The sequence below is a fragment of the Haemaphysalis longicornis genome, unplaced genomic scaffold (genome assembly GCF_048455015.1).
Source record: "Haemaphysalis longicornis isolate Haplotype H1 unplaced genomic scaffold, Haemaphysalis longicornis Haplotype H1 scaffold_6, whole genome shotgun sequence".
In the NCBI taxonomy this organism is placed as follows: domain Eukaryota; kingdom Metazoa; phylum Arthropoda; class Arachnida; order Ixodida; family Ixodidae; genus Haemaphysalis; species Haemaphysalis longicornis.
In genome coordinates, this window is record NW_027526407.1 from 142283987 (window position 1) to 142307933 (window position 23947).

A 23947-nucleotide genomic window follows, 5' to 3' on the forward strand; every position below is an offset into this window, starting at 1 on the left:
TACGAGAAAGCTTCAAGTTCAACCATCCTCGTCGATAGACGGAGGGGTGCAAGATTTTTTTGCTTTAGTGCCGGCTGTTTTTCAGCAGACTTCCAATAAGCTTTCACACACAGCCTAGAAGATACGTAAACTGTTAAGGTTGCTCATATAGCGGAAACCTCGTACAGGTACACCAGGCCCTCCCTCCATCACTATAAAACTTGAAAGTGGATTACCTGGATGATACGTAAATGACCGGTTGGCACGTGTAGGGACCTTCAGTCCTGCCATAAGGTGTTTCTTTTCTTTTGCCCAGTCGAAAAACGCAACAGAAAAATACGACACAATAATCCTGTGAGGGAATGGGACGTTCTGTAGTCTGTAGTAAACCCTGTCCTGTAGTCTGTAGTAAATCCTGTCCTGTAGTAAATCCTGTCCTGTAGTCTGTAGTAAATCCTGTCCTGTAGTCTGTAGTAAATCCTGTCCTGTAGTCTGTAGTAAATCCTGTCCTGTAGTCTGTAGTAAACCCTGTCCTGTAGTCTGTAGTAAATCCTGTCCTGTAGTCTGTAGTAAATCCTGTCCTGTAGTCTGTAGTAAACCCTGTCCTGTAGTCTGTAGTAAATCCTGTCCTGTAGTAAATCCTGTCATGTCTGTTTTCGTAGTAAATCTTGTCATGTCTCGAATTTCAACTTGTTTCGCATAAGAAATTTACTTCCCATGATGCTTTTTCTATTAGGTACCTGAAGTATGCAGGATATGCGTAACAATTTCAATAAAAATATGTCCAAGAAACAAGCTTTTGTGGGCATTCTCGCCTTTCTGGTAGAAGCTTAAAATTGTTTGCAGTGAATAACTGATTTCAGGAAGCTGTACCAAAAGGCAATGTAAGCAATGCAAAAAGTGGTACATTCACGCATGCAATCCAAAAGTTAGATGTTACGCAGACTGCACATGCCTGATCACAGTCCGAAAAAAAAAGCAGTTTGCGGTACTTATTCATTTTATTTTCCACTCTTTACAACAGTTTCTGGGCACTGCCATGGCTTCACTTGTCGAGCACAGTTTTGCACCATGAACCCTGCATTTAAAAAACAAACAAGCGTTTTAACCATAAAGGTGTGCAAAATGACTTTCAGTGGTACACGGTTTTTGGGCAAAAAGCGGCTCATTCAAGGGCCGCTTTCTGCAACTACACTGCCCCACTATGTGCTACTTAAAAAAAAGACGAGCAATACAATCAATACAAAGTGAAACCAAGAAACATTAAAACGCATAAAGCTTCCCCGCCATAACAGTTTATGTTAAAGCACTTTTGGTAAAAGAAACACCATGGGCATTAGCATTCCTTACCAACTTAGCGGCGCAGGTCCGAGCACTTCTGAGCCAGATACCGGCTCAGAAGCTTGTGCCGCTTGAAGCGCTCCTCGGTAGGGCAATTTTGTTCCTCCAGGTAGGTCCAGAAAGCCGCTGAAAAAAGCAAGCAAAAAACAGAGCGCCAGCTATGTACTGCATTTGCATGATTCTAATGTGCACCACTTTTCCTAAATGTAGCCTTCAAGTTTGTGCCTGCATTACTATTGGGCGCCACACCGAAGCTGGCTCCAAAGCAACCAGCAGCATTGCTATGAAACGAACTCCTCCCGAAATCCAACTTTACCTAATCCAAAACAATCCATATACATCCTGAAATAAATTTTGATATGCCCATTCCTTCATGGACATACCTTAGCCAATTGTTCCACGTGTTCTACTGTAATTGCCCCACCCCCCCATTTCAGTGGGTATACTTCCACAGGTACAACTGCATATAGAGCAGATCTTTGTCAGTGCATGTTCCGAAGACATGGGTACGTGATTTGCGTAAATAAAGCAGACCTATATTTTCACGCAAGGTTTCACTGGCCCTTAGCATAAACATTGTTGAGAGCACGAACACTTCCACGTAGTATTCACGAATAAGCAGCGAATGAACCAACGGCCCCTCGCATTCAAAACTATGAAGGTCAAGGCACTGAATATTTAATTCCAGCAGGAGCTAGATAAGAAAGTTTATGAAGGACGAAGAATTTTTGCTGGTACAATTGCGTGCATCAAGTAAGATATCTTCTGCCAGGTGCACGGTGTAATGCTTTGCACACACGCCACAGAATCAGCGTCAAATTTTTTTTAAATTTTTCTACTTAACTGTGCTTTACAATTAGGGGCACAATAAAACCATCCCAACATAGTCAATGTAAGCACAAGACACAAGAAAAATTATTCAAATACCCGTCAAACATGCACATGCAATATTCACTGTTTAAGTGCTGGTAAGCAAGAAACAAAGCCAGCATGACTTGGCTCAATGCCCAAAACAATAGTTATTTTATATTTTTAATTGGTGCTAAGTTGAGAATTGGTGCATGCTACGGGTGCACATAGACACAGCGCGAACATTCATATTTTTAACACAAAAAAAAATTGTATACACCTACATGACATCCCAGCCAGCTTCAGCGGCGAGAGGGCTTTGAAAGTGGTTTTGTTGCCTTTGGACACCGCTTTGTTTGACGCGCTGCCCGTCAGGCTCCTCTTTGCGAGGACTTCCGGTCCCCAAAGAGCCACTGCAAGCCGTTTACAAAACGTACTGTCCGCTGGTGTGGACATAAGGCTGACCCACGTTGAGTGGCCGATGTAGACCCCGTGCCCCAGGTGTACCTGCAAACAAGGAGTGGCTCAATATGTGCAAAGGAATTCCAAACCTGCAGGCAGCTGTCAACGCATGATCAGAAATAGTTGATTGATTGATAGTAGGGTTTAATGCGCCGACGCAACGCCGGCGATGAGGCGCGCCGTAGTGGAGGGCTCCGGATTAATTTCGACCACCTGGGATCCTTAACGTGCGCCGAAATCTCGTACACGCGGGCGTTTTTGCTTTTAGCCTCCATCAGAAAAGCGGCCGCCGCGGCTGGGAATCGAACCCGCGACCTCGTGCTGAGCAGCGCAGCGCCTTAGCCACCGAGCCATCGCGGCGGGTATGATCACAAATAGTAATCTGGAACTTATATAATGCCCTCAGGCCTTTAAGGATGCCATAAATGAATTGAAACTGCGGTGCACACGATTGTCACAAGAATGAAACAAATCCACTGCAAAAACAAAGACGTACCAAGTCAGGCATAACTATTCGTAAGCACTGCGAACCCTAGCTACAAGTTATAGGGACCATAAAAGAAAAATACAACTTTGCTTAATTTAAAAGAACTAGGCTCCAGTACCTCACCCACCTCCATTCAAACCAAGTACGGCACTTACCTGAAAATATGGGAGGAGTGTTAACACACTTATATTTCGCATCTAAGTGACGTTCTATGGGCAGGAGTGACATCATATGGGCCAGCAGAATAAAAACACCCTAATATCCCACACCACCCTTGAATTTATGAATAAAATAGTTTAGAAAAAAAAAGTAAATTTTCCTAGCACCACCCCAGTTTGAAGCCCGTCCATGCCAACACACTTCACTAGATGCTCGCATAAGCAGTCAGGTATAGCATAGCACCCATTAAGATTTTTAATAGGTACTTTGATACATTTCAAACAACGGAAACACATCGGAACCAACAATACACTTACATCACCAGCCTCGTTCACTTGCCCACAAGGGCTGTCGATGTCATCAGGAATTCCCAAAGCTGCAAAGTGAAAAACAGCAACTGTTAGCATGATACACACAGGCATTTCTAACACAACGTAGCTGCTAGCAGACCACAAAAGAAAGAAATCTGTTTTGTAGGGAACAGAAGTACAAAATGAAAATTTCAGACTTTCGAGTTTCTAGTAACAAACCCTCGCGGCACAAATCATATACAGCAGGTTATATATACAATATTATGCAGTAACTAAACCAGGTGAATAACAAAGAAGGTTGGGAGTGAAAGCAATGGCAGGCATAAAGACTTTCAATGTGTAGGTTGCCATTCAATGCTTCGGCGGTCATAATTAGTCAACAATCTTCATTGCTATGCGATGACTACGATTTCGAAATGCGTGAACTTTATTCATGATGATGAACACAGCCACCTGAGTACCAGCAGAAAGGGGTTGTGTTATGCTTGTGGGAGCAGCCTAGCAGACGACTGATGCACTGGCGGGATCGTTATGTACACGCGAAATACTCTCACTCATTTCACTGCTGCTCACCGTGATAAGGCACTGATCACCTGCCGGTTGGTGCTCACATGATATTTAAAAATCAAGGGCCGTACAGCCCACCAAAATTCAGCAGTAACCCAAAAGCACCGGCCAAACTACATGTGAGCGCTTTATCACGCTGTGAAGCAGCAGAAGTGATAAAAAATTGTGTAGCCCAGCTATCTGTGTGCACAAACCAATGGCATTACGAACACTCTGTTCAAGAGTTTTCTGCCCCCATGCCACCATAAGGCATGAAAATGGAAACTTTCACATGTACGTCAAAACAAAACATTCAGTGATATTCAATATGCAGATCAGGCTGCTTAAAATAGGCAGCATAAAGGAAGAAGGAAGCCTCAAAGGCAACAGCACGGCTGATTGAGCATAACGCACTACTGCTCCATGCTTTTTTAGTTAAAATGTGGCACCGTCTTTCACAAAAAAAAAGTTTTCTTCGTAGCAAAGCTACGTAAACAAATGAACAGAAAGAGTTTGAGCCGCAAAAAGCATTCTGGGCACATATACAGATGGGAAGGTACTGAACTCAGCCACCCAGGCTGCAAGCAGTCCACTAACCTTGCCAATTACCTATGTGTGTATACCTCAACGAAAAGTGGGGTTTTCTACAAAGAATATGTGCTGCCCATACCTGTTTGTTTTTTCTTTGACAGCAAAGGGGCCTTCAGTCCAGTGCCAAGTCCTTCAAAAGATGGGGGTGGGGAAGTAGAACAAATTACATTTGAGATACTAAATAACATGCGGCCTTGAAGATGCTAAAACGACGACCCATAAGAATTTATTATGGGTGCACATTTTTTTGGAGTACGTGCAGCACAAAAGCAACAACAAAACCACATCCAAGCTCAAGTACAGCCCCATCACTGTAAAGTTTATAACAGAAATAGATGGTCCTTAACCCTTTGCAGTTTGTTGTCAGGCCCTGCCCGAGAACGCATTACGGCCGTAGCGGTCCGCTGTCGGGCCACATCTGGCTTGGGCGTTCAAGATTAAGTTTCACGGTTTTTCTCGCTGTGATGTGCCTGCATTCTTTATATACATGATGTGCCATCTCTTGAGGGATATGTGACATTTGTTGAAGATTTCTTCTTTTCACACTAGAGTGCAGCACAATGTTCAGAACGGGCCTTTTGGATTTTAGAGCGCTTTCAAATGTGCGCTGTTCACTGAAAAGCATGGCCACTTTCTCGTTGCGTGCATTCTACAGGGGTGCACTTAGTAAAGGCGACAATGACTTCTAAGAGGGAGAGAATTGCGTGCCATTATCAGTTAGTGGCGAGTTATTCGACAAAAGCATGCAACGAAGACCTGTGACGGTGGTGGGAGACAGCCCTATGCGGATCGTTACTCTGCGAGTTATGCATCTAGTAGAGGGACAATAAAATGGTAATAGAAGCATTTTTCCTGTCATCTAGAGGTTTTGATTGTCAACAGCTTTATTTGGAGGCACACAGAGCTGCAGAATCATGGCGAGAAAGAGCAGCGAAACTTGCAGTATTGCCGCAGCCTGAATTGGCAGCTGGTGGGTAATCTGAGGGTTTGAGCAAAACGCGGGGCCCATGTGCATGTATGAGGTGCGAGAAAAGGCTAGATGGGACGAGCCATTTCATCTACAAGCTCCTAGGCTGAAGCAGCAAGGACTGTGCTGTTTGTAGCGATAGAAAAACAAAAGGAGGCATGAGGGACTGTTTTTCTCCAAAACCTGCAGAAACCCTGGAGGTTTCTGCAAAAAACCTGCACCCAGGAGAATGCTTCTAGCGGTTTCACATGCAGCTCAAACAACGGTAAAAGAGTTGCAAGCAGAATGCAAGAGAAAAAATAGATATCCTATAAGTTTTCCTTGTTTTCCTTTGCGACGCTAGAAACTGGCAAAATAGTTGAGGACAGGAATGGCCAGAAAGTGGGTAAAATTTCCGCACCGCAAAAAGTTTGTACCAAAGAATCAAAACGTTAGACCATTTTAAACAATAAACTTTTGCTGCAAATACTATATTTATAATGCACGCCATGATCATTTTTGAGTAATACGACGCAGGCTTGAATATAGAACATTCCAAGCACTTTTCCTCCAAGTAGGCTTTTAGATCTTACCAATTGAAGCCGAGGCTGTTGCCGCCACATTTCCTGCTGTGGGAGCAGGGCTCACTGTGCAGCTGGATGAAGCAGCCAGTGCTGATCCTGAGAAAATAACATAAATGCTGTGATAAGTGCAGACATCTCTAGTGAAAACAGTAAAACTGACTGTGCAATAATAAAAGCCCTTTTCCGTCATGGTGTTGACTGGGGCATTTTTAAGCTATTTACGCTGGCACCCGCACGGCTCAGTTTAAAGAACACTGCAGTCGTTGAAAATCCCGAATGCTCCAGGACTACTTTTCGGAGGCTGAGATGTCGCAGTTTGTCATATATAGCTGACTAGGGCCTAAAGGCCACACATATTTTTTTTTGTCACGAAGCCATCCCCTTTAGCAAACAGTTCAAAAGGAAGGGGGGGGGGAATATGATGGGTCCTTTCCCACTTCCATATGCCACTGTCAGATTGTCATTCAAGAAAGCTTTGAATTATGCAAAGACAATAGTCTCTCTTGGGCTACCAAAAACGCAGAAATTTTGGTCTGCCTGTCTGCCTATGACTCGATTCAGCCAGCCGGCCAAAATGAAAAAGAAGCTGTGCAATAGATTTACATACCCACAGCCAAAACTTAATGTGTAAGTCCGGTGGCAATGTTTGTACTTGTCAACATTGTTGAACAAGAACACATGCAAATATGAGGCAAAAAATTAATACATAAGTGATATTTACAGTGTTCCTTTATAAATTCACTCCATCTCCTGCTGTCGCCCCTGCCACTATAGCTTCTGGTAGCATTTTAAGAAATCAAATGGCAACAGTTATGAAAGGTTCCATGTTTCGCTTGGAATGCACAAGGGTAAAGGGAAACGTTTGAAGTAGGGCGCCTTGATCCACGCGTGTCTCTGCTGTACGGCAGTGCTGGCATTGAGGCACCCGGCCTGGTGCCGTGGTAAATTTACGTTGACTTGAGCAAACCTCTAGTGTGTTTATCATGGGAGGAGTGCGACGGGAGCGGAACAGCATGAGGTGAGCAGGAAAGCATTAAATTTTCAATGTAAACCGTCATACGCGCCGCTTACGAGAGCGCCCATCAAATATCCTTAGCGGCGGCCTTATCGTCTAGCCAGCCGGCATCCCCGAGTGCTTCGAAGCTCCCGCCATAGGGTTCGCGCCTCCCCATTGGCGAAACCATGACGAAACTGGTCAGGCTGCCGCGCGCAGCGCGAGTCACTTCCCGCCGCCGGCACGCAATCGCGGACGCTGGTGTGAAAAAAAACGCGCGTGCAAGGCTCATAAAGATTCACAAATGCTTGCTGCGACGACGAAACCCAACAAGCATGAGCGAACTCGAACGAAGTGCAAAGCGGCGGCTTGCGGCGGCAACGCCAGAGGCGATTAGGCTTACAACCACGGAGGATATTTGTTGGGCGCTTTCGTAAGCGGCGCGTCACGTTTTACAATGAAATTTTCGCCCACGTTATCCGCTTTTTTTCTCGCATGCCCCTCTCATATGCCCCTCGAGTTGCGTTTCAGCGAGAGGTTAGAAGTGGTCGCTGGAGCTACCCGCATCGCGCGGGTGGTCTCCGCGGCTGCGTCAGCGCGCCTGTGGCTTGCGGGGCGCGTTTTGCGTTTTTGCAGGGAGAAAACCAATTTGGTGCTGGAGGATGAGGTGAGGTCAAGTTAGGGGTAAAGACAGCAGTGAAGAGAGATTGAGGTGAGGTTCATGGTGCTTAATGCATGCTGAAAAGGGGTTACCTAACGAGCCTCAATGTAACGGTGAAATGGAATTTGAGCAGTTATTTTACTTAGAGGTAAGGTCAAAGCTAGTTAGGTCAAAGCATTGAAACAGCTAGGCAGCCACCAACTCTGACGTCACCCTTAACTAAAAATACAAAGCCACAAGCACAGATTGCGAATGGCACTATTGACTTAGTTCTGTTCGACATTTCCACTTATCCATTTTGTGACAATAGAAAAAAACACTGATATTAATTGGCTTTGAGCATTCGGTACAATAGTTTCTAGAAAAGCAGCACAGGTGCACTAAGACAAAGCAATGATGTTACCAGATGGTGTAGGCACTGTTTCATCACTGCGTGGCACAGCAGGTGGTGGCACAGCCGGTGGTGGCACAGCCGGTGGTGGCACAGCAGGTGGTGCCACAGCCGGTGGTGCCACAGCCGGTGGTGGCACAGCCGGTGGTGGCACAGCTGGTGGTGGCACAGCGGGTGGTGACACATTCCGGCTCAATCCGGCCCCCGTTCCAGTGGCACGTGCATAAAATGCTGCAAAAATTGCACATTATCACTTCAACCATTCCAGACTTGCAATGCCTTCCCCTCCAACCTTCTCACGAAAAACTACATTTTCAAGCTGCAAATGTCAGTATTTCTAGAATGAACCAGTCCGGTTTCCTCCTGCCCCGATTGTTCACTAAAAAATAAAACAAGCACAACAGCCAACGTCTACTGAAGTGTTTCTATACGAGCGCACCTTTCGTGGAGCTGGATAGAACCTACTTTGTTGGGTTCAAGCAGGCGCATCGGATATAAGGGGAATTTAATTTTTCACAAAAAAAAAAATTTCGGATTCATAATCTTACCAAACTGTGAGAGTGATGCTGCTCTCTTTGATGTTGCCTCTGCCGGTGTACTTGCGCTTTCACCTTTTCCACGATCATTTGCAGCAGATGTGCCTGAAAATTTTCACACACTTTAGCAGAAGCACACGGACAATGCTCACACTGTAAAGTACGGCAGGTGTAAGCTGCAGCTATCAATTTGTAGTGACCTTGCACTATTTCGCGTTCATTACATACTCTCGGTTCCAATTTTGAAATGCACGTACACCATCGCTTACACAGTGAAAGCTTGTTCATTCAAATGTAAAGGGAAGCCGTCAAAGTTTGAATACAACCAACTGCAACTGTGAAGCAGAAAGGCAAAGAATTTCTTGGTTAATGGAGTACCAACACGAAATTTTGGTATTACGTTTTTTCGCCTACCAGACCACTAATCATATACTGACACATTAGACGGTCGAGCGCAGCAGAAGCATTCATTAACGGCGTCATTTATTCGTGTCAGTTTCGGTTTCAACAAAACGGACACCGAGCGGCCACCATTCTTGCCATACCGCTGCCCCTCTGGACGCGCATGCGAGCGCACGCGTGCACCCAGACCAGCCGAGGTCTTCACCGTCCCCACATGCCCGGGCAGCATGACGCCAGTCCCAAAACCATGACGTGTACACACGCCGGAGCAGTGCGCACCAACCACAGCCAGCACGTCGGCTTCGTCACGGGAGCCTTGACATCGACAGTATGGGGCAAGTAGCAGATGTCATGTCAGCCCGGGCGCTCTGGGCTTTCTTGTGCGGGCGAAGATTAAAGTGGATTTAAAATATGTTATGCCGAACGGTTGCTGCTGAAACTTGATTGATTGTGGGGTTTTAACGCGCCGACGCAACGCAGGCGATGAGGCGCGCCGTAGTGGAGGGCTCCGGATTAATTTTGACCACCTGGGGATCTTTATCGTGCGCCGAAATCTCGTACACACGGGCGTTTTTGCTTTTCGCCTCCATCAGAAAAGCGACCGCCGCGGCCGGGAATCGAACCCGCGACCTCGTGCTCAGCAGCGCAACGCCTTAGCCACTGAGCCACCGCGGCGGGTGCTGCTGAAACTTGCTGGGAGATATCTCCTGATAAAGAGGAAGCATTTTTAAGTAGTTATCTCAGCTTTGAAATTTCGTGTTGGTGCTCCTTTAGGTCCGTAATTGGTGTCTGCCTTTTGCCCTTGAAGGTGACATCCAGCACTTTGTGATCTAACAAGCAAATAAATATACAGTGGCGGCAGAAGGTGCTTCTGACCTGAGCAATTATGTCATCTGTCAATACACCACACCAGCGCACTCTGTCCACAGCCATGTCATCAGCAATGAAGACTAGAATTTTACCCAATTTTACCTGGAAAATCTGTTTTTTCCCATTTCATCTTCTCTCTTCCTTCTTCCTTAATTACAATACTAGGGGGCACAGTCTTGTGCATAGGCAGCGAGTGCATTTCCCTGCCATGTGTCAGATGCCAAGTCGCTGACACCATGGCCCGTACTTCCAATTACCCGTGGCAGAACCTGCCTGTGTTCAAATTAACAGGCTTCCTTATGCATAGACTTCTATGGAGACTTGGCCGGACCAAATTGTACAGTTTTAATTATCCATGTATTCGCATTACTGAAGTTTAAAATGAAGAGCTTTCAAAGAAATAAAGCAATTCTCTCCGTCGTTTCGCATCTCAAGTTGCTGGTCACCTTTTTCAGAGCTGCACTGTCATATAGGTTTATTTACTGAGCGAAAACACCCAGCTTTCACTCGTTCATTACTGCGGCTATGAAAAACCGTTCCATTTAAACGACAATTTTGGCGCCCTTTTTCATACTGTTCATGGCGTTTCTGTAACAGGTAAAGCTATTTGAGCTAGCTTAAAAAATGAATTTTTAAAAAACGTTTCGTTTTCATTTATCAAACAGAAATGTAATTTCTGGGACTAACTTGCATGAACTGTGTGAGCAAATGGTGAGTGGTCATCGCAAGTCACTGCTACTGGAGAATAATTTGTGCTGCTCACAAATACACGTCTCATTTCAGTTATCATGGCACCAATATTGAACCGGGAGACAGGTTGCTCTGCGCCAGTAATGTTTAGTAAATTTGGTTAAAAATATTAAGTAGCGCCCGTTTGCAAAGTTAGGTTTTGACTTTAGGCCGTTTAGCTGCCATAGCACATCGTTCTAGGCCATGTTGCAACGGGACCATTCACAAAGTTTACATCGGTTTCGTTTTCATTTCTGCATTTCAAAATTCATATTTTGCACATCTAGCAGAGGCTTAGGTAGGCAGCTGCCAATAACAAACAATTTTCTGTGACGCCACATGGGGAGTTGAAACTTCTGCATATATTTTACCGAAATCTAGGTTATTTGTTTGAAGTTTGCGATAAGAGTGGCATCATTGTTATTGGGATAAAACACTTTTTAATGAACTAACTTTTTTTCTGTCTTTGTGGCCATTTTAAAAATGCCCTTTCTGTACTTAGACTGAACAAACACACTCAAAATCTTGTTAGGTTCAAATTACATTCTCAGATATCAAGGCAACAAATTCCCCCTGATGACCAAAAACAGAAAGTCGCATTTGCAACTTTACCAGTCAGTGCAGAAGGTGCCGTGCTGCTGGTGGGTTCCTTCGGCCGGGTTGACATGCAGCCAGAGGTGCTCGAGTTGTCAGTGACACGTGCCGGTTCGTCGAAGGTAATAGTGCGCACTGAAGCATAGCAGGAACATGGGCAATGTCAGTGTACAATACTGCTTGAGCAGATTGTACTCTGCAGTTTCTCTGAAGTGCACAGCTATCACAATGTCCAATCCAAACCAAACAATGAACTTTTGCAGACTCTCAATCCTTGTATGCTTATTTCATAATACCTTCATCATTCCGTCTCTGATCATAACCAGGCGCACCAGCAAAAGGCACAGCAAAACAAATAATGGTGGTTCATTGCCAGCTAAAGCGACTTGTTTTTTTTCTGTTGGTGGCAAGAACCAGGACGGTAGTGTGGAAGATTTCAGCACTCTGTGAAGAACCTGAGGCATGTTGTCCAAAGTAATTTACAGGCCTGCACTATGATACATGAACCTTACAGCCCAAAATAGCTTCAATACGTAAAACCCAAACTTGAAATTCCCCCTCATGCTTTTCTTTAATTTAAAGCCCATGTGTCACACGCCAGAGTGCTGATAAAACATTAATGCAGCGACACTAACATACATTGAAACTCTTCACACATTCCCGACAGCTAATTGTAAAAAAAATTACGCCCACCTCCCCTCGCGGGAACCCTGGTGTGATGCGACGCTGAAGCGGGTTCCATTGTGCGTTTCCATTGGGTCGATTACTCAAATTGCGTGAGCAATCGTCGGGTAATGCGAGAGAGAGAGAAAGAGAGAGAGAGAGAGAGAGAGAGAGAGCGTAGTGCGGACGACCGTCGACAGAGACCAGCCGGAGCGCGGCACTCTGCTTGTATGCGCAGCGCGCCCGAAGGAGAGGAGACCGCGGAAAGAGAGGGCGCTGCACATGCACACAGCGCGCTTGCGCCGCGCAGTGCCACCCATCGGCGGAGTGAGAGAGCGCGCCACACTGCGCGCGCCAAAGATGTTGGGGAGAGGGCGCGCTATCACGGCGAGAGGAGAGTGGGTGAGCGGAGAAGAGACGCAGCTGTGCGGACGCGGACGACGACAACAGACGCAGGACAGGGCCGCCGGCAAGAGATGCTCCTCTCAGCGTCGCGTCTAAAAGGCCTGAACAGTCTGTATTATTTAGAATGAAAAGCAACGCAAGTAACGAACTTAGTGCTCTCGTAGACAACAGCGAAATCTACTTAGAAGCCAGCACTAGCCAGGTCAGTACATAGATGAAGAAAATCACAGTATGCACAAAAACAAACATTAGGCCAGATATCGCTTGCGTACCATGGTGAAAACGTTTTTCGCAGAGCAATTGCTGCAGATCTCTGTTCAACTTGCGCAGCGTCTCCACCTCCTCCCGTGCTTGTTCGAGGTCCCTTTTGAGCTTTGGCAGCTCCTGCACCGCTTCCCGCAGTAGTTTTACTTCTTGGTCAGGGTCTTCCGTTTGGTCCGGCTCATTTTGCAGGTATGCTCCAAACATGAGGTCTCCCTCATTTTCATGTGCTGCCTCTGCTCTTAGATGCTTCAGCAATCTGTTTCCTTCTTGTCTGTCTCGGCGCATCTATTAATGAATAATGCAGACAGGGAGACTTGTAACATCCACACAAGGCCCATTTTCTAGTTTTACTTTGGATAATGCTATATGTATGATTTGGAGCCCTGGCTGCAGGAAATGGCTGTCTACAAGATCAGAGTTCTTATAGAGCATCTCTTTTGCACAGCACACCAGCATGAGCTGCAGTGCGTGAACCACGTGACGGGCATGCTTAGGTACCCAGGGATTAGTAAAAGTGCAATAGCAACAGAGGTTATGTCACACAAACACTATGTATATGGCCCCATAAAAAAGACAAACGTTGCCAGCACTAAGGCCCACCTCTGTGACTATACATAGCTTACACCTGACATCATCACGACTCTTTCTTGCAACCCACTTTCAGCTTTTTAAGGGCTCCGAAAGATAAGAGCACCAGATAAGTGGGCAGCCTTTCGCCCTGCTTGTGGGTCACAAACATGGCAGCTACGGTGACCTCACCTTTTTCGTCGCTGGCAGTGGACCCTGTCCTACACGCTTGCGGCTCTTGCCGCGGTTCTCAATCCACAGCTCAACTTCGCGTGTGGTGTCTGTGATAAAGATGAACAATGACATTGAAGGCACAGTGCAAGGCAATTTTTGCTTCACAATATTGAAAGTTCATCTCTTTAGTACATCTTCCGCAGACGCATTTTTCGTAGGAAGTCGACCTTCTGCTTAAAAAACAATACTTTAGAAAGCAAGCCGCCTTTTCAAATGTGGCCCATCTTTATCGTCAGTTTTTAAACTGTAGCTGCATGCGTAAGACACATTTAGAAAAGGATAGCCAAGCTGCACAGACTGAACGAAAAAAAAAAAGCCGGCGAACTCTAACAGAAACAGCCTTTCTGGCCGAGTCCAGCTGACTGATGAACACGTATTTTGCTTCAGCCGCCATAAGAAATAGGGGTGGACTGAGCAATGCACTTCCATTTATCGTTGACGGACAATGACTTACGCCATGAACTTTACTCTAAAGAGCAGGGAACTGTGCCAGGATGAAATATAGAACCGCGGCGGAGGACGTGAGTTAGGGCCGCGAGACGGTACGCGCGCCAACGAGCGAGCAATTTCCCGACGCGATTTTGTAGGCGAGCTTCAAGAGTACGGCACGCATACCACGACGGCGGCAGCCGGGCCGCGTGTAGACCGAGGATTCCCCGAAGCCATAAGGATACATGGGAAAATCGAACGCCGGACTGCTTCTCGCGGAGTCTGCGGAGAGTCCGCGACTGCAAATCGAAGTGCCCCAGCCTTAGGTACAACAGGGGCGGGTGATTTCGACGTTTGCGCCAGCCAATAATTTATTCAAAACGGTAATTATAGGCTCATTCACTGCAATTAGTCTGGCACCTTCAAAAGTGCAAAAAAAGTGGTACATGGACTACAAGGATCCACTTGCATGCAAAGTAAAACACTTGCTTTGAAGCCGAAGTAACGCCAACGAAAATCAACTCACCTGCCATGTACAAAATCCTGCAGCGGTAATACCCGCATTGCGTCTTTTCGTCCCCCTCCAAAAACGCCTCCTAGAACTTGGCTTTGTCGTAGTCGTCAATGTCAGTCGGTTCAAAATTACTGACGGTGTCATGCTTTACCACGTGTTTCTCGGACTCGCCCTCATATTGTATCGCGAGATACATGGCTGCGTGTCGAGAAACCGACTAACCACGACTAACCCGCGAACAACACAGACACAATACACCACACACCACGCACATACGCACACACACACACGCACCCCTTTGCCCCCACACAGTTTGATCTTCCGCTGCGTGGAAAGTAGTTCGCTGGGAATTGTAGTTTTCTTGAATAAAAATAAACTGGGGCACTACAAGGTGTTTCTGATGTAATTTCATTATAATATCAAATGCTTACGCGTATAGATAACACAAAATAATCATGGTGCAGGAATATTTGCTGCGCTGTCCGGAGGAGTGATACATTCTAGAGATTTACTTGTAGGCGCCGTCGCACCTTGCCGTTCGTTGCATGTAGGCATTGTGTGCACATTGTTACTCACCCAAATTAAAATTTGCGCTAGGTTATCTTTCAATAACGTATAGTTTTTTGCCCCTTTCATTTTTTGAAAAAAACACCACGGAATGAAATTATCCTGCCTTATTACACGCATAATAACACTGCAGCTTGAATAAACGATCGGAAAATGTTTAAGTCCGTCTTCCTCCCAACATGAGATCATCAAGCTTGAAGCAAGTCTTCAATTAATTACTTTGCAACCCAAGAACATAACTTTTCAAAGCATTTAAACATATGAAAGCCTTGTATGTTTTTTTTCCTTCAAGCTCGTCAATCTGTGGCTACGACGTGCAAGCACCTGAAAAGAAATTGTCACACTTGTAGAATTAATCGGCCGAACATGCCGCACGGACGTCACGGACGTGATGTAGCCAGGGTTAGAGACGTACATGTCCGATTTGTATCCATATCTAAACAGACAGCAGTGTTCATGTTAATCACTCGTTCGTTCTCTACACACGCACTCTAAGAACACGTTGTTCCAGGTTACGTAGGCGTACAATTTCACTCATTTCCATCATACCGTATCGAGTGCAGTAAACCAGACGTCCCTATTTAGGCGGGACCCGTCCCGGTTTTGCGGCTGTGGTCCCGCTGTCCCGGCAGCCTACTTGTGGGACGGTGTTTTGCCCTGTCTTGCCCTGTGCCACTAATTGGCCTGTGTCACGTATAAAAAGGTAGAGGAATGGAAGGGCTAAAGAAACTGTTTGAGGAACTTCAAGAACACAGCACAGACGATGGGACTAAGCAAGAAACACGCAACACAGCACCTGTGTTGTGAGTTTCTTGCTTAATCCCAACGTCTGAGCTGTTTTCTTGGAGTTACAGTGTACCAACAAGCCATTCAGCCATTCATATACCCTTCTGCGTTTGACGAACGATTGGTGGACGTACGTACTTCAGCACTTGGAAACGAATGAAGTTACTTGTGCTTGCGAGGCACAAATGCACCGGCGTAAAGGGTGTTTTCCTTGATGAATAGGTGAATGTGGACAAGACGTGTGAGCGGTACTATCTACATATCAACAAAAATGAACATTCAAGCGAGGGCAAAAAAAAAAAAAAAACCCTGGAGGACCAGGAAGGCCGCATGGTGCAGACGTAATGCAAAGTGCAGGTTGTCATTTAAGCTATGTGCCACGTTTTTCATGTGACGCAAGAGGTAAAAGTTGTGCAATTCCTTCCTGAACTACGCTTGATCGTCGTCGCTCATTAATTTTTCATCATGCATGGACGAGCTACGAGAGCCAGCTATGCAGGACACTTCTGCTTCACTTAAACGAACCGTGTATTTTTACACGAGGACCACCTTCGATCTTTTTTTTTTACCCGTGACTCCATATCCCAGAAATTTGGGCCTCTCTAAGTAGCGCGTGTGTAGCTGTGGCCCGCACCCTTTTCGTGTAAACCTTTTTAGTTGAAAAATTGCTACCGTATGTTGGGCAGCTGCTTAGCAACTCCAACAGAGAAAGTCGTCAAACATGGCGGCCACACTAAATTATTGTGGGCCCATCCAACCGTCGTTGGCCCGGCACCCCAAAAAGCACTGGTACACCATTGCATCGTGTGTAAATAAGTTGGCCGGTGAAGCAGAGAGAAGCACCGGCACACCACGACAGGAAGCCTCGTCGTTAGAAAAGAAAAAAAGAAAAAGAGGTCTCTGGGCTGATAACAGCGGCCACCAACTTTTCACACAAAGACAAATTCAGCGTTATCAAGTTGCTCTGGCTCTATTTCTCGGGTTGAAGCATCGTCTCCTGCATTGAGGCGATGGTTGAACTTCGGCAATACCGGCTTCAAGCCACTAAAAAAAAAGAAAAAAGAATCGAAATACGATCTCGATTCGAACTAGTGACAATCGGTCCCATGAAGTGGAAGAAACTGCATGTAATTTTAAAAAAAAAAAACATACCATAACCGACACGGCGGTGGGTTGTTTAAAAAGTATATTTAAAGAAAGTGTTTTATTAAAATGTGTAAATGCGTACTTCGATACTCATACTTTGCTGCAAATTTTTTTTTTTGAATTTTACATCAATATGCTTAACAACAACTGGCGCACTATCCCTTTTTTTTTCTTGTTTTGAGGCTATGCCTTGACTGCGGACCACCCCACCCCGATCTCAACCGTGCTGGCGATCTGAATTGTGCGTGCGCGCGTTCTATCTTGTACCCATACAACGTAGGATTTGTTTCGCACGTAATTATTGTTTTACTGTTTCACATTTACTCAGAATGGCATGTGAGCCCAGTTGAACTTGTGGTGTGCTTCGTTTGGAGTGAGGTTCTGTTTCCGCCATGGTGTACTTTTTGCGGTGCTTTGTTTTTGCGTTCCTGCTTGCTGAGCGTTGTGAACAACTGTAATTACGCTGCCTGAGACTGGATTAAGGCACTACAGTAATCACTCCATTCCCAACCCCTGTTTTCCGTTCGTCGCTTCTGTGAAGGCAAGTGCGCATCAGTCCTTTTTCGGGCACGCAGCTGAACTTTGAAGGAATGAGCGCAGCACCGAGAAAGCGGTACCGCCGTTACCTGGAGCCCGGTCAGCCGCGTGAGGTTCCCAGGCAGACGCTCCATAACCAGCGTTCTAAACAGCGAGGACAAGATGACAGCGCTGACAACTGCGATGGTGGCAGCACGAACGGTGAGCAGCAGCAACAGATGCAGGCGTCCAGCGGTAACCAAGGGTGCACTGCCGGAGCTTCTGTCGGTGCTTCAGACGGTGATTGTGCAGCTCGTGGTGTGGATGACGCTGGTTCCAGGAATGACGGAGACGACTCGGAAGCCTGTGAACAACCTGCACATGCTGAAGATGGTTCCTGGATTGACGGAGACGACTCGGAAGGCTGTGAACAACCTGCTGAAGAGTGCAGTGAGGACCTCAACGACGAAGATGTTCGCAGCTATTTGGAGGAGTGTTCAAAGGAAACCTTGCCGAATCAGAGAATATCAAAAGCTCAGGCCCTTCTACTCATCCTGTCATATGTTGTCTACGCAGGGCTGTCCTGGTCTCAAGTGGAGGGGCTATTGAAGCTCGTTAACACTCTCTGCGGCTGCAATGTAGTCCCTGATTCGAAGTTTCTTTTTAGGAAACTGTGGAAAGATCGCATGAAATCCATTGGTATTCACTTCTACTGCAAAACGTGCCTAGCGTACCTTGGTGAAAAGAATCCGAACAGGTCTGAGGATCTCAACTGCATTATATGCCGGACATCAAGCGCTGACCAAGAGCTAATGAAGAAGGGAAGTTTTTTTCTTATTTTTGACCTCAGAAGGCAGCTGTATGACGTCATATCACGCCACACTTGCCACCTCTACAACAGGCTGAAGAGTGCTGCATCACCTGTGGGTGGAGTATACCGAGACATTACCCATGGACGCATCTATCTCAGCATCAGGAAGCAGCTGCAGATGAGGTGGAGTGACATTACACTTACCCTCAATACAGATGGTGCACCTGTCTTTAAGTCGGCCAGGGCAAGTGTGTGGCCCATTTTAATGATGATGAACGAGCTGGAGTTTAACCTTCGTTTCAGAGAAGTGTTTATCGGAGGGCTTTGGTTTGCAAAGGAGCACCCTCCAGCGTCGCTCTTCTTGAAAGCTTTTGTCGAAGCCTTCAACCGGATTGGAACATTAGTGTGGAAGTATGAGGGAATTCCTGTGAAGTCAAACTTCTTTGTAACATGCTGCTGTGTCGACTCACCTGCAAGAGCATCGATGTTGAACATGATGAAATACAACGCCTACTACGGCTGCCCGTGGTGCCTTGAAGAGGGGACTCCCGTAGACCGTAAGTTCAAAATTTTCATTAATGGTTGAATTACACGTGTTTAGGTAATTGCTCATCAGCCGTTATTTCATTTGCCTAAAGTGAAGCCATGTGCAGCAGTCCATTTACGGAAATCTTGGTTATCACTGCTGCATGGCCCAACCTTTGTTTCATAAGTCCTGCCAAATATTGTACAGTCCAGCATACTGCATTGCTCCCCCGGTATGTGTATCTTACAGCAATCTGCTCAACCGACCAAACACGGAGAATAGCCTGCTAACAGCCTGCTTGCATTTCACATCAGCATAAAAATACGCTCGCCCGGTATGAGTTTCTTAAATAAAAAAAAGTTACGAAACAATGCACAGCTTTGGCGACACCCTTTGTAGTTGTGCCACCGTACTGTATTCATAAGCAAGGGCGATATGCTGGCTTCAGCACGTGGTTTTGTTAGAGGATTCTTAAAATGACATTTGTGTCTGCTATTGTTGTTCTATTAGCAGATATGTGTGTAAGTGACGTTATGCCACTCACCTTTGCAAAATAGCGGTCACCAACGCTTAAGGCGGCGGCGTGGCTCGGCCGTTCTGAAGTTGTGCAGGTCCTCCACTTCTAACACATTTTCCCGGCAAACTTGGCCGTTCGGAGTCTATGCTTATTACTGCATGCATGTATTTCTACCGTGTGTGTGCGAGTGCATGTGTGTATGTGTGTGTGTGCATGCATGCACGTGCACGTCTGGGTGTGTGTGTATGTATTTACAGCAAATATATTTTTTGCATGGGCACAGATTACACATTTATGTGCTATGAGAGTTTTAAACTGTAAATGTTACCAGCCTAATTGCGATGTGTATTTTTCCAGGCACGATTCGGTGGATTCCTTCCAGACAAGCAGCTCCACTACGCACGCATAGGAGCATGGTGCAGGACATGCAAGCAGCATTCAACAGCCAGGAGCGTGATGTGCGTGGGATGAGGGGCCCATCACCGCTAATGAAGCTCAAGGGATTCAACATGGTGTGTTGCATGCCCCCAGATGTGATGCACTGTGTTCTTGAAGGTGTCACGCAGCAGTTGCTAGATTTATGGATGACTGCAACAGGGAATACTTGGTACATTGGGCAGCATGAGAAAGTCCTAGACAAGCGCATTGTTTCGCTGAAGCCCCCTAACACGTTCTGCCGCCTTCCACGGCCTGTTAAGGAGCGAGCTCAGTGGAAAGCATCTGATTGGTTTTACTGGCTTCTTTTTTACTCGCTGCCATGCCTCAAGGGTGTTTTGCCAGTTGTTTTTTGACGCACTTTGCTCTGCTTTGTCAGGCAGTTTTTCTTCTTATGCAGGAATCCGTTGATGATAGGGATATAGCAGAGGCTGAGAAGTTGCTTGTGTGTTTTGTCTCTAGAATGTACACGTTGTATGGCCCAGGGGGAGCTACTTACAACGTTCACCAGCTCCTTCACCTGTCGAAGAGTGTTGAAATGGTTGGGCCTCTATGGGGAACCTCCACATTTCCTTTTGAAAGTGCGAATGGGGAACTTCTTAAGCAGGTGAAAGCTGCCCAAGGTGTTCCTCTGCAAATTGCAGAACGATGTGTGATGAAATCCTGGTTGGCCACAGCGGCAAAGTTCGTTACGCTGGGTGCATTCTTAGAAGGCAGGAAGAATAAAATTGTGAGTGCCCGTAAGTTCAGTCCAGAGAAAGTTCTAGTTCTAGGTGCACCATTGTTGTCAGTGCGTGTTGACAGCCTAGTGCAACAACTTTTTGTTGATAAGTACGGGCTGCTTCCGAGCATAACGTTCTATGCCCGTGCTTGTTTAAATGGCATCAATGTTCACACAAACCACTATGCAAGACCAGTAAAAACGTGCACGTCTTGTGTCAAAGTAAATGATGGGAAGTACTGCCTGGTGACCCATATATGCTCTGCCTTGCTCGACGTGCGAATGGTGGTGTTCATTTGTGAGGAGCTCGTTATCTCCGAGTCTGGCTTCCCACATGTCAAGTACATACACAAGTGTAACCGACCACCTCCAGGAAAAAATCTTTGTCTGTACTCAACCGGTGAGGTGTCTGCTGTGTGTTTTTATATACAGGAAGCAGATGTCTCTTATGTAAGTGATGTACCTCACAATTTTAGAATTGACTAGAAAATTAGTTCATGCTGCAGGAGGTGCCACAAGGTAGGGCAGGTCCCCTGCATCTGAACAGGCCATTCTTTCCTGCAGTGGTGAACTTACGCCCAGTAACAACAGTTCCGCTGTTAAAAATCAGCGCGAGCAGAGGATCACGCTCCAATAAACAGTGGTGTTGGAGAAGAGCTTTGAGAGAGAGCGATGCAGGGCACGCCAGAGGTGGGTAGCCTGGTGTTGTGTGTGCAAAATAACGTGCTTTGTAAGGTAAAGGCTAAGTTCCGTGATCGCTAGTCACACGAACAAAACTGTGATATTAAAATTGTCGGAAAGTGGCTGTGGGGGTGGGGGGGTGGAGGGGGGTCATATTTTTTCTTTAGTATCTTCATCGTTTGAAGTTTGCGATAAATGTGGTTGTAGTTTGTGATAAATCACGTTTTTTGTAAATCAAGAGGAGGCAGTCGTTTTAATGAAACAAACTTGTATTTTGCCTTCATGCCCCCTTTCAGATTACATTTTTTGTGTGCACTTTTGTGCACTTTTTTCCAGTGAGATGTGTTGCTAATGGGAGGTATGTTTGCTCTGCCTTTTTTTGTGAACAGAACATTTCAGGGGACAGGAAGAACTTTAAGAAATAGTCTGAACCTCTCGGTTACGAGGTTTTCTGGCAACACTTAAGGTTTGAGTCAAGGATTGTTAAATATCATTTGGGACCTTGGCAACAAACAGGAGCCATAGCAATAGGCAAGTTTTCTGGCAACAGTTCAGCACTCAAAGTGGAATAGCAGTAAAGCTAGCTGCTCATTCTGTTTGCCTTCGGTTCATCTTGAGTATTACCAAGTAGAGAGGCATCACATCATAAGTGGTGAGAAGTAATTAGTGGATGGCCACCCTTTCTTCTGTATGCCCGAGTGTATTACTTAGTTGATTGAAGTCTGCCAATGTGATGTTATTCCGTTGTGATAATCTCGTCAGTGAAAGAAAGTTGCAGCATGTCTTCCGCGTACCTTTAAAGCAGACAAACAGCCTGCGCAACAAAATGTTTGTGAGCAGTTTTATAGTCCTCTACTGTTTAGCCCCAGTGCGACTATTTTGAAATGTCTGCAACTGATGAGCTTTTTTTAAAGGAACTTGGGACCAAAGTTATTTTGTGTTTTTCCTTTGCTTAGCCAAATGCCGGCAATTTCAAGCACTAGTATTGTGCTTGGTTCTGTAAGTGAACTTTTGTGACGTAATTGTTGATGTATGTGACATTGATGGGGTCTACTTTCCCTCCTGGTTTTATTAATGGGCTGATATTTGTTTTGTTTATGTGCATAATTTTAGCCAAGCGTATTGCAAGTCTTGTCATCGATCATATGAATACAGCTTATTTTCTTGCAATCAAAATAAACTCTATCCTCCTTTGCTTTGTGGTGTTTCTTTGACGGTAGGTTGTAATTTTGAGTGGAGCATTTGAGGAGTAAACAGCCAAAATAAGGTGATTAAGTACACTCGTAAAAAGTGTTTCTACGTACATTATTTCTAGAAAGAAACAAATTGGGCAAATAACACACTTTTTGTCACTGGTACTCGTTTGGGTACTGTGTGCTTTTTTGTATACATTCGTTTTTATACAAAATTTAGTTCCCTAATTTAAAAAAGTATAGTGGTCCCAAAAGTATGCTTCACTCAAATATGGCCAACTTGAGTATTTATAAAGCAAGACGCCATGAAGCTGTGGTATTTTCTCTTGTAAATACGTACAGCTACCTATTTTTCAGGTTGCTGCCAGAAAACCCCGCAAACTATTTTTCAGCCTCTTTTGGGATCACAACCAAAATATTGTCTATCAAACAACAGACTGAAAACTGGTTCCAGAGTGCAACTGGAGGCCCTATTCTCGACTGCACAAATTCACAGTGAATTCACCATGTTTTTTGTAGGAGCACAACCTAAGCAATCAGTGACATAATGCACGTATAGCAATGACAACATGTAGTGAAATTTGAATCTTCACTCAAAGATCACAACCAAGGTACTATACACAAAAGATATAAAAACAAACTCAGGCTGGTAAGGGAAACATTTCTTCAGGTTAAAATTGGCATCAACACCGCACAAACTCAGGCTGGTAAGGGAAACATTTCTTCAGGTTAAAATTGGCATCAACACCGCAAAGCGATGAAGTAACGGTACAAGAGGTAGCAAAATTTGTTGAGCTAGAGACAATCTTTTTTACCGTATATATTTCTTTCTTTCAATTGCTTTTAGTAATGTAGTTGAGCTCTCTGCTTCAATGCAAGCTTTGTTGCGTTATCACCGCCACGCTATCGTCTGCTGCTGTGTTCCATGTTTATGGTGTGATCACACAAAAAGACGGCCGTGACCATTGGTTCTTTGACGTGGTAAGGGCAGCGAAGCGCTACGCTGAATAACTGCTGAGCATACAAATGCCAACGATTCACTCATTCATCAAGCTCGACTTCAATCAGCACAGTAATGAATAAAACAGTCAGTTTCCAAAAGTGCTATTTTTCTCTTGATTTATATTATGGCAATTTACTGGGAGGATCGAGTATGGACAAATGCCATGCATTGGGTTCTTTTTGTCATGGAGAGGCTTGTACTGTCCTCTTATGTTGCTGTTACACCAAAAAAATAATTTTTATTTTGTTGGCACTATCCAATTTGTTGTTGGCACTATGCAATCTAATCCACTATCATATTTTGTTGGCACTATGCAATATCCTAAAATTCTCTTTCACACTACAAAAAAGGGAGTACAAAATGCTCTGTCGCATAAATGGCAGATAATAATAGTAATTACGGAATGCTGAATGTGGTGGCTGAAGGACAGTCTGTGGTGCAACAGAAATTTGCGTAGTGCCTACAGCGTGTTGCACAACAGAAATTTCTGTAGTACAACAGAAATGTCTCATGCGACAGACATTTTGTAGTTCTACT

At 45.3% G+C, this 23947-nt stretch overlaps 1 protein-coding gene across 1 annotated transcript; it reads right to left on the reverse strand.

The window, feature by feature from the left end:
- Positions 1-963: 963 nt before the first annotated feature.
- Positions 964-12968, reverse strand: LOC144143274 (uncharacterized). The gene is made up of 8 exons (XM_077675048.1): positions 12773-12968; positions 8314-8532; positions 6265-6351; positions 4805-4855; positions 3595-3653; positions 2454-2676; positions 1330-1446; positions 964-1057 (listed from the first exon to the last, which is right to left on the reverse strand). The coding sequence occupies exons 1-7, from the start codon at positions 12966-12968 to the stop codon at positions 1334-1336; spliced, it is 948 nt and encodes a 315-aa protein (XP_077531174.1). The 3' UTR covers positions 964-1057; positions 1330-1333.
- Positions 12969-23947: the final 10979 nt, after the last annotated feature.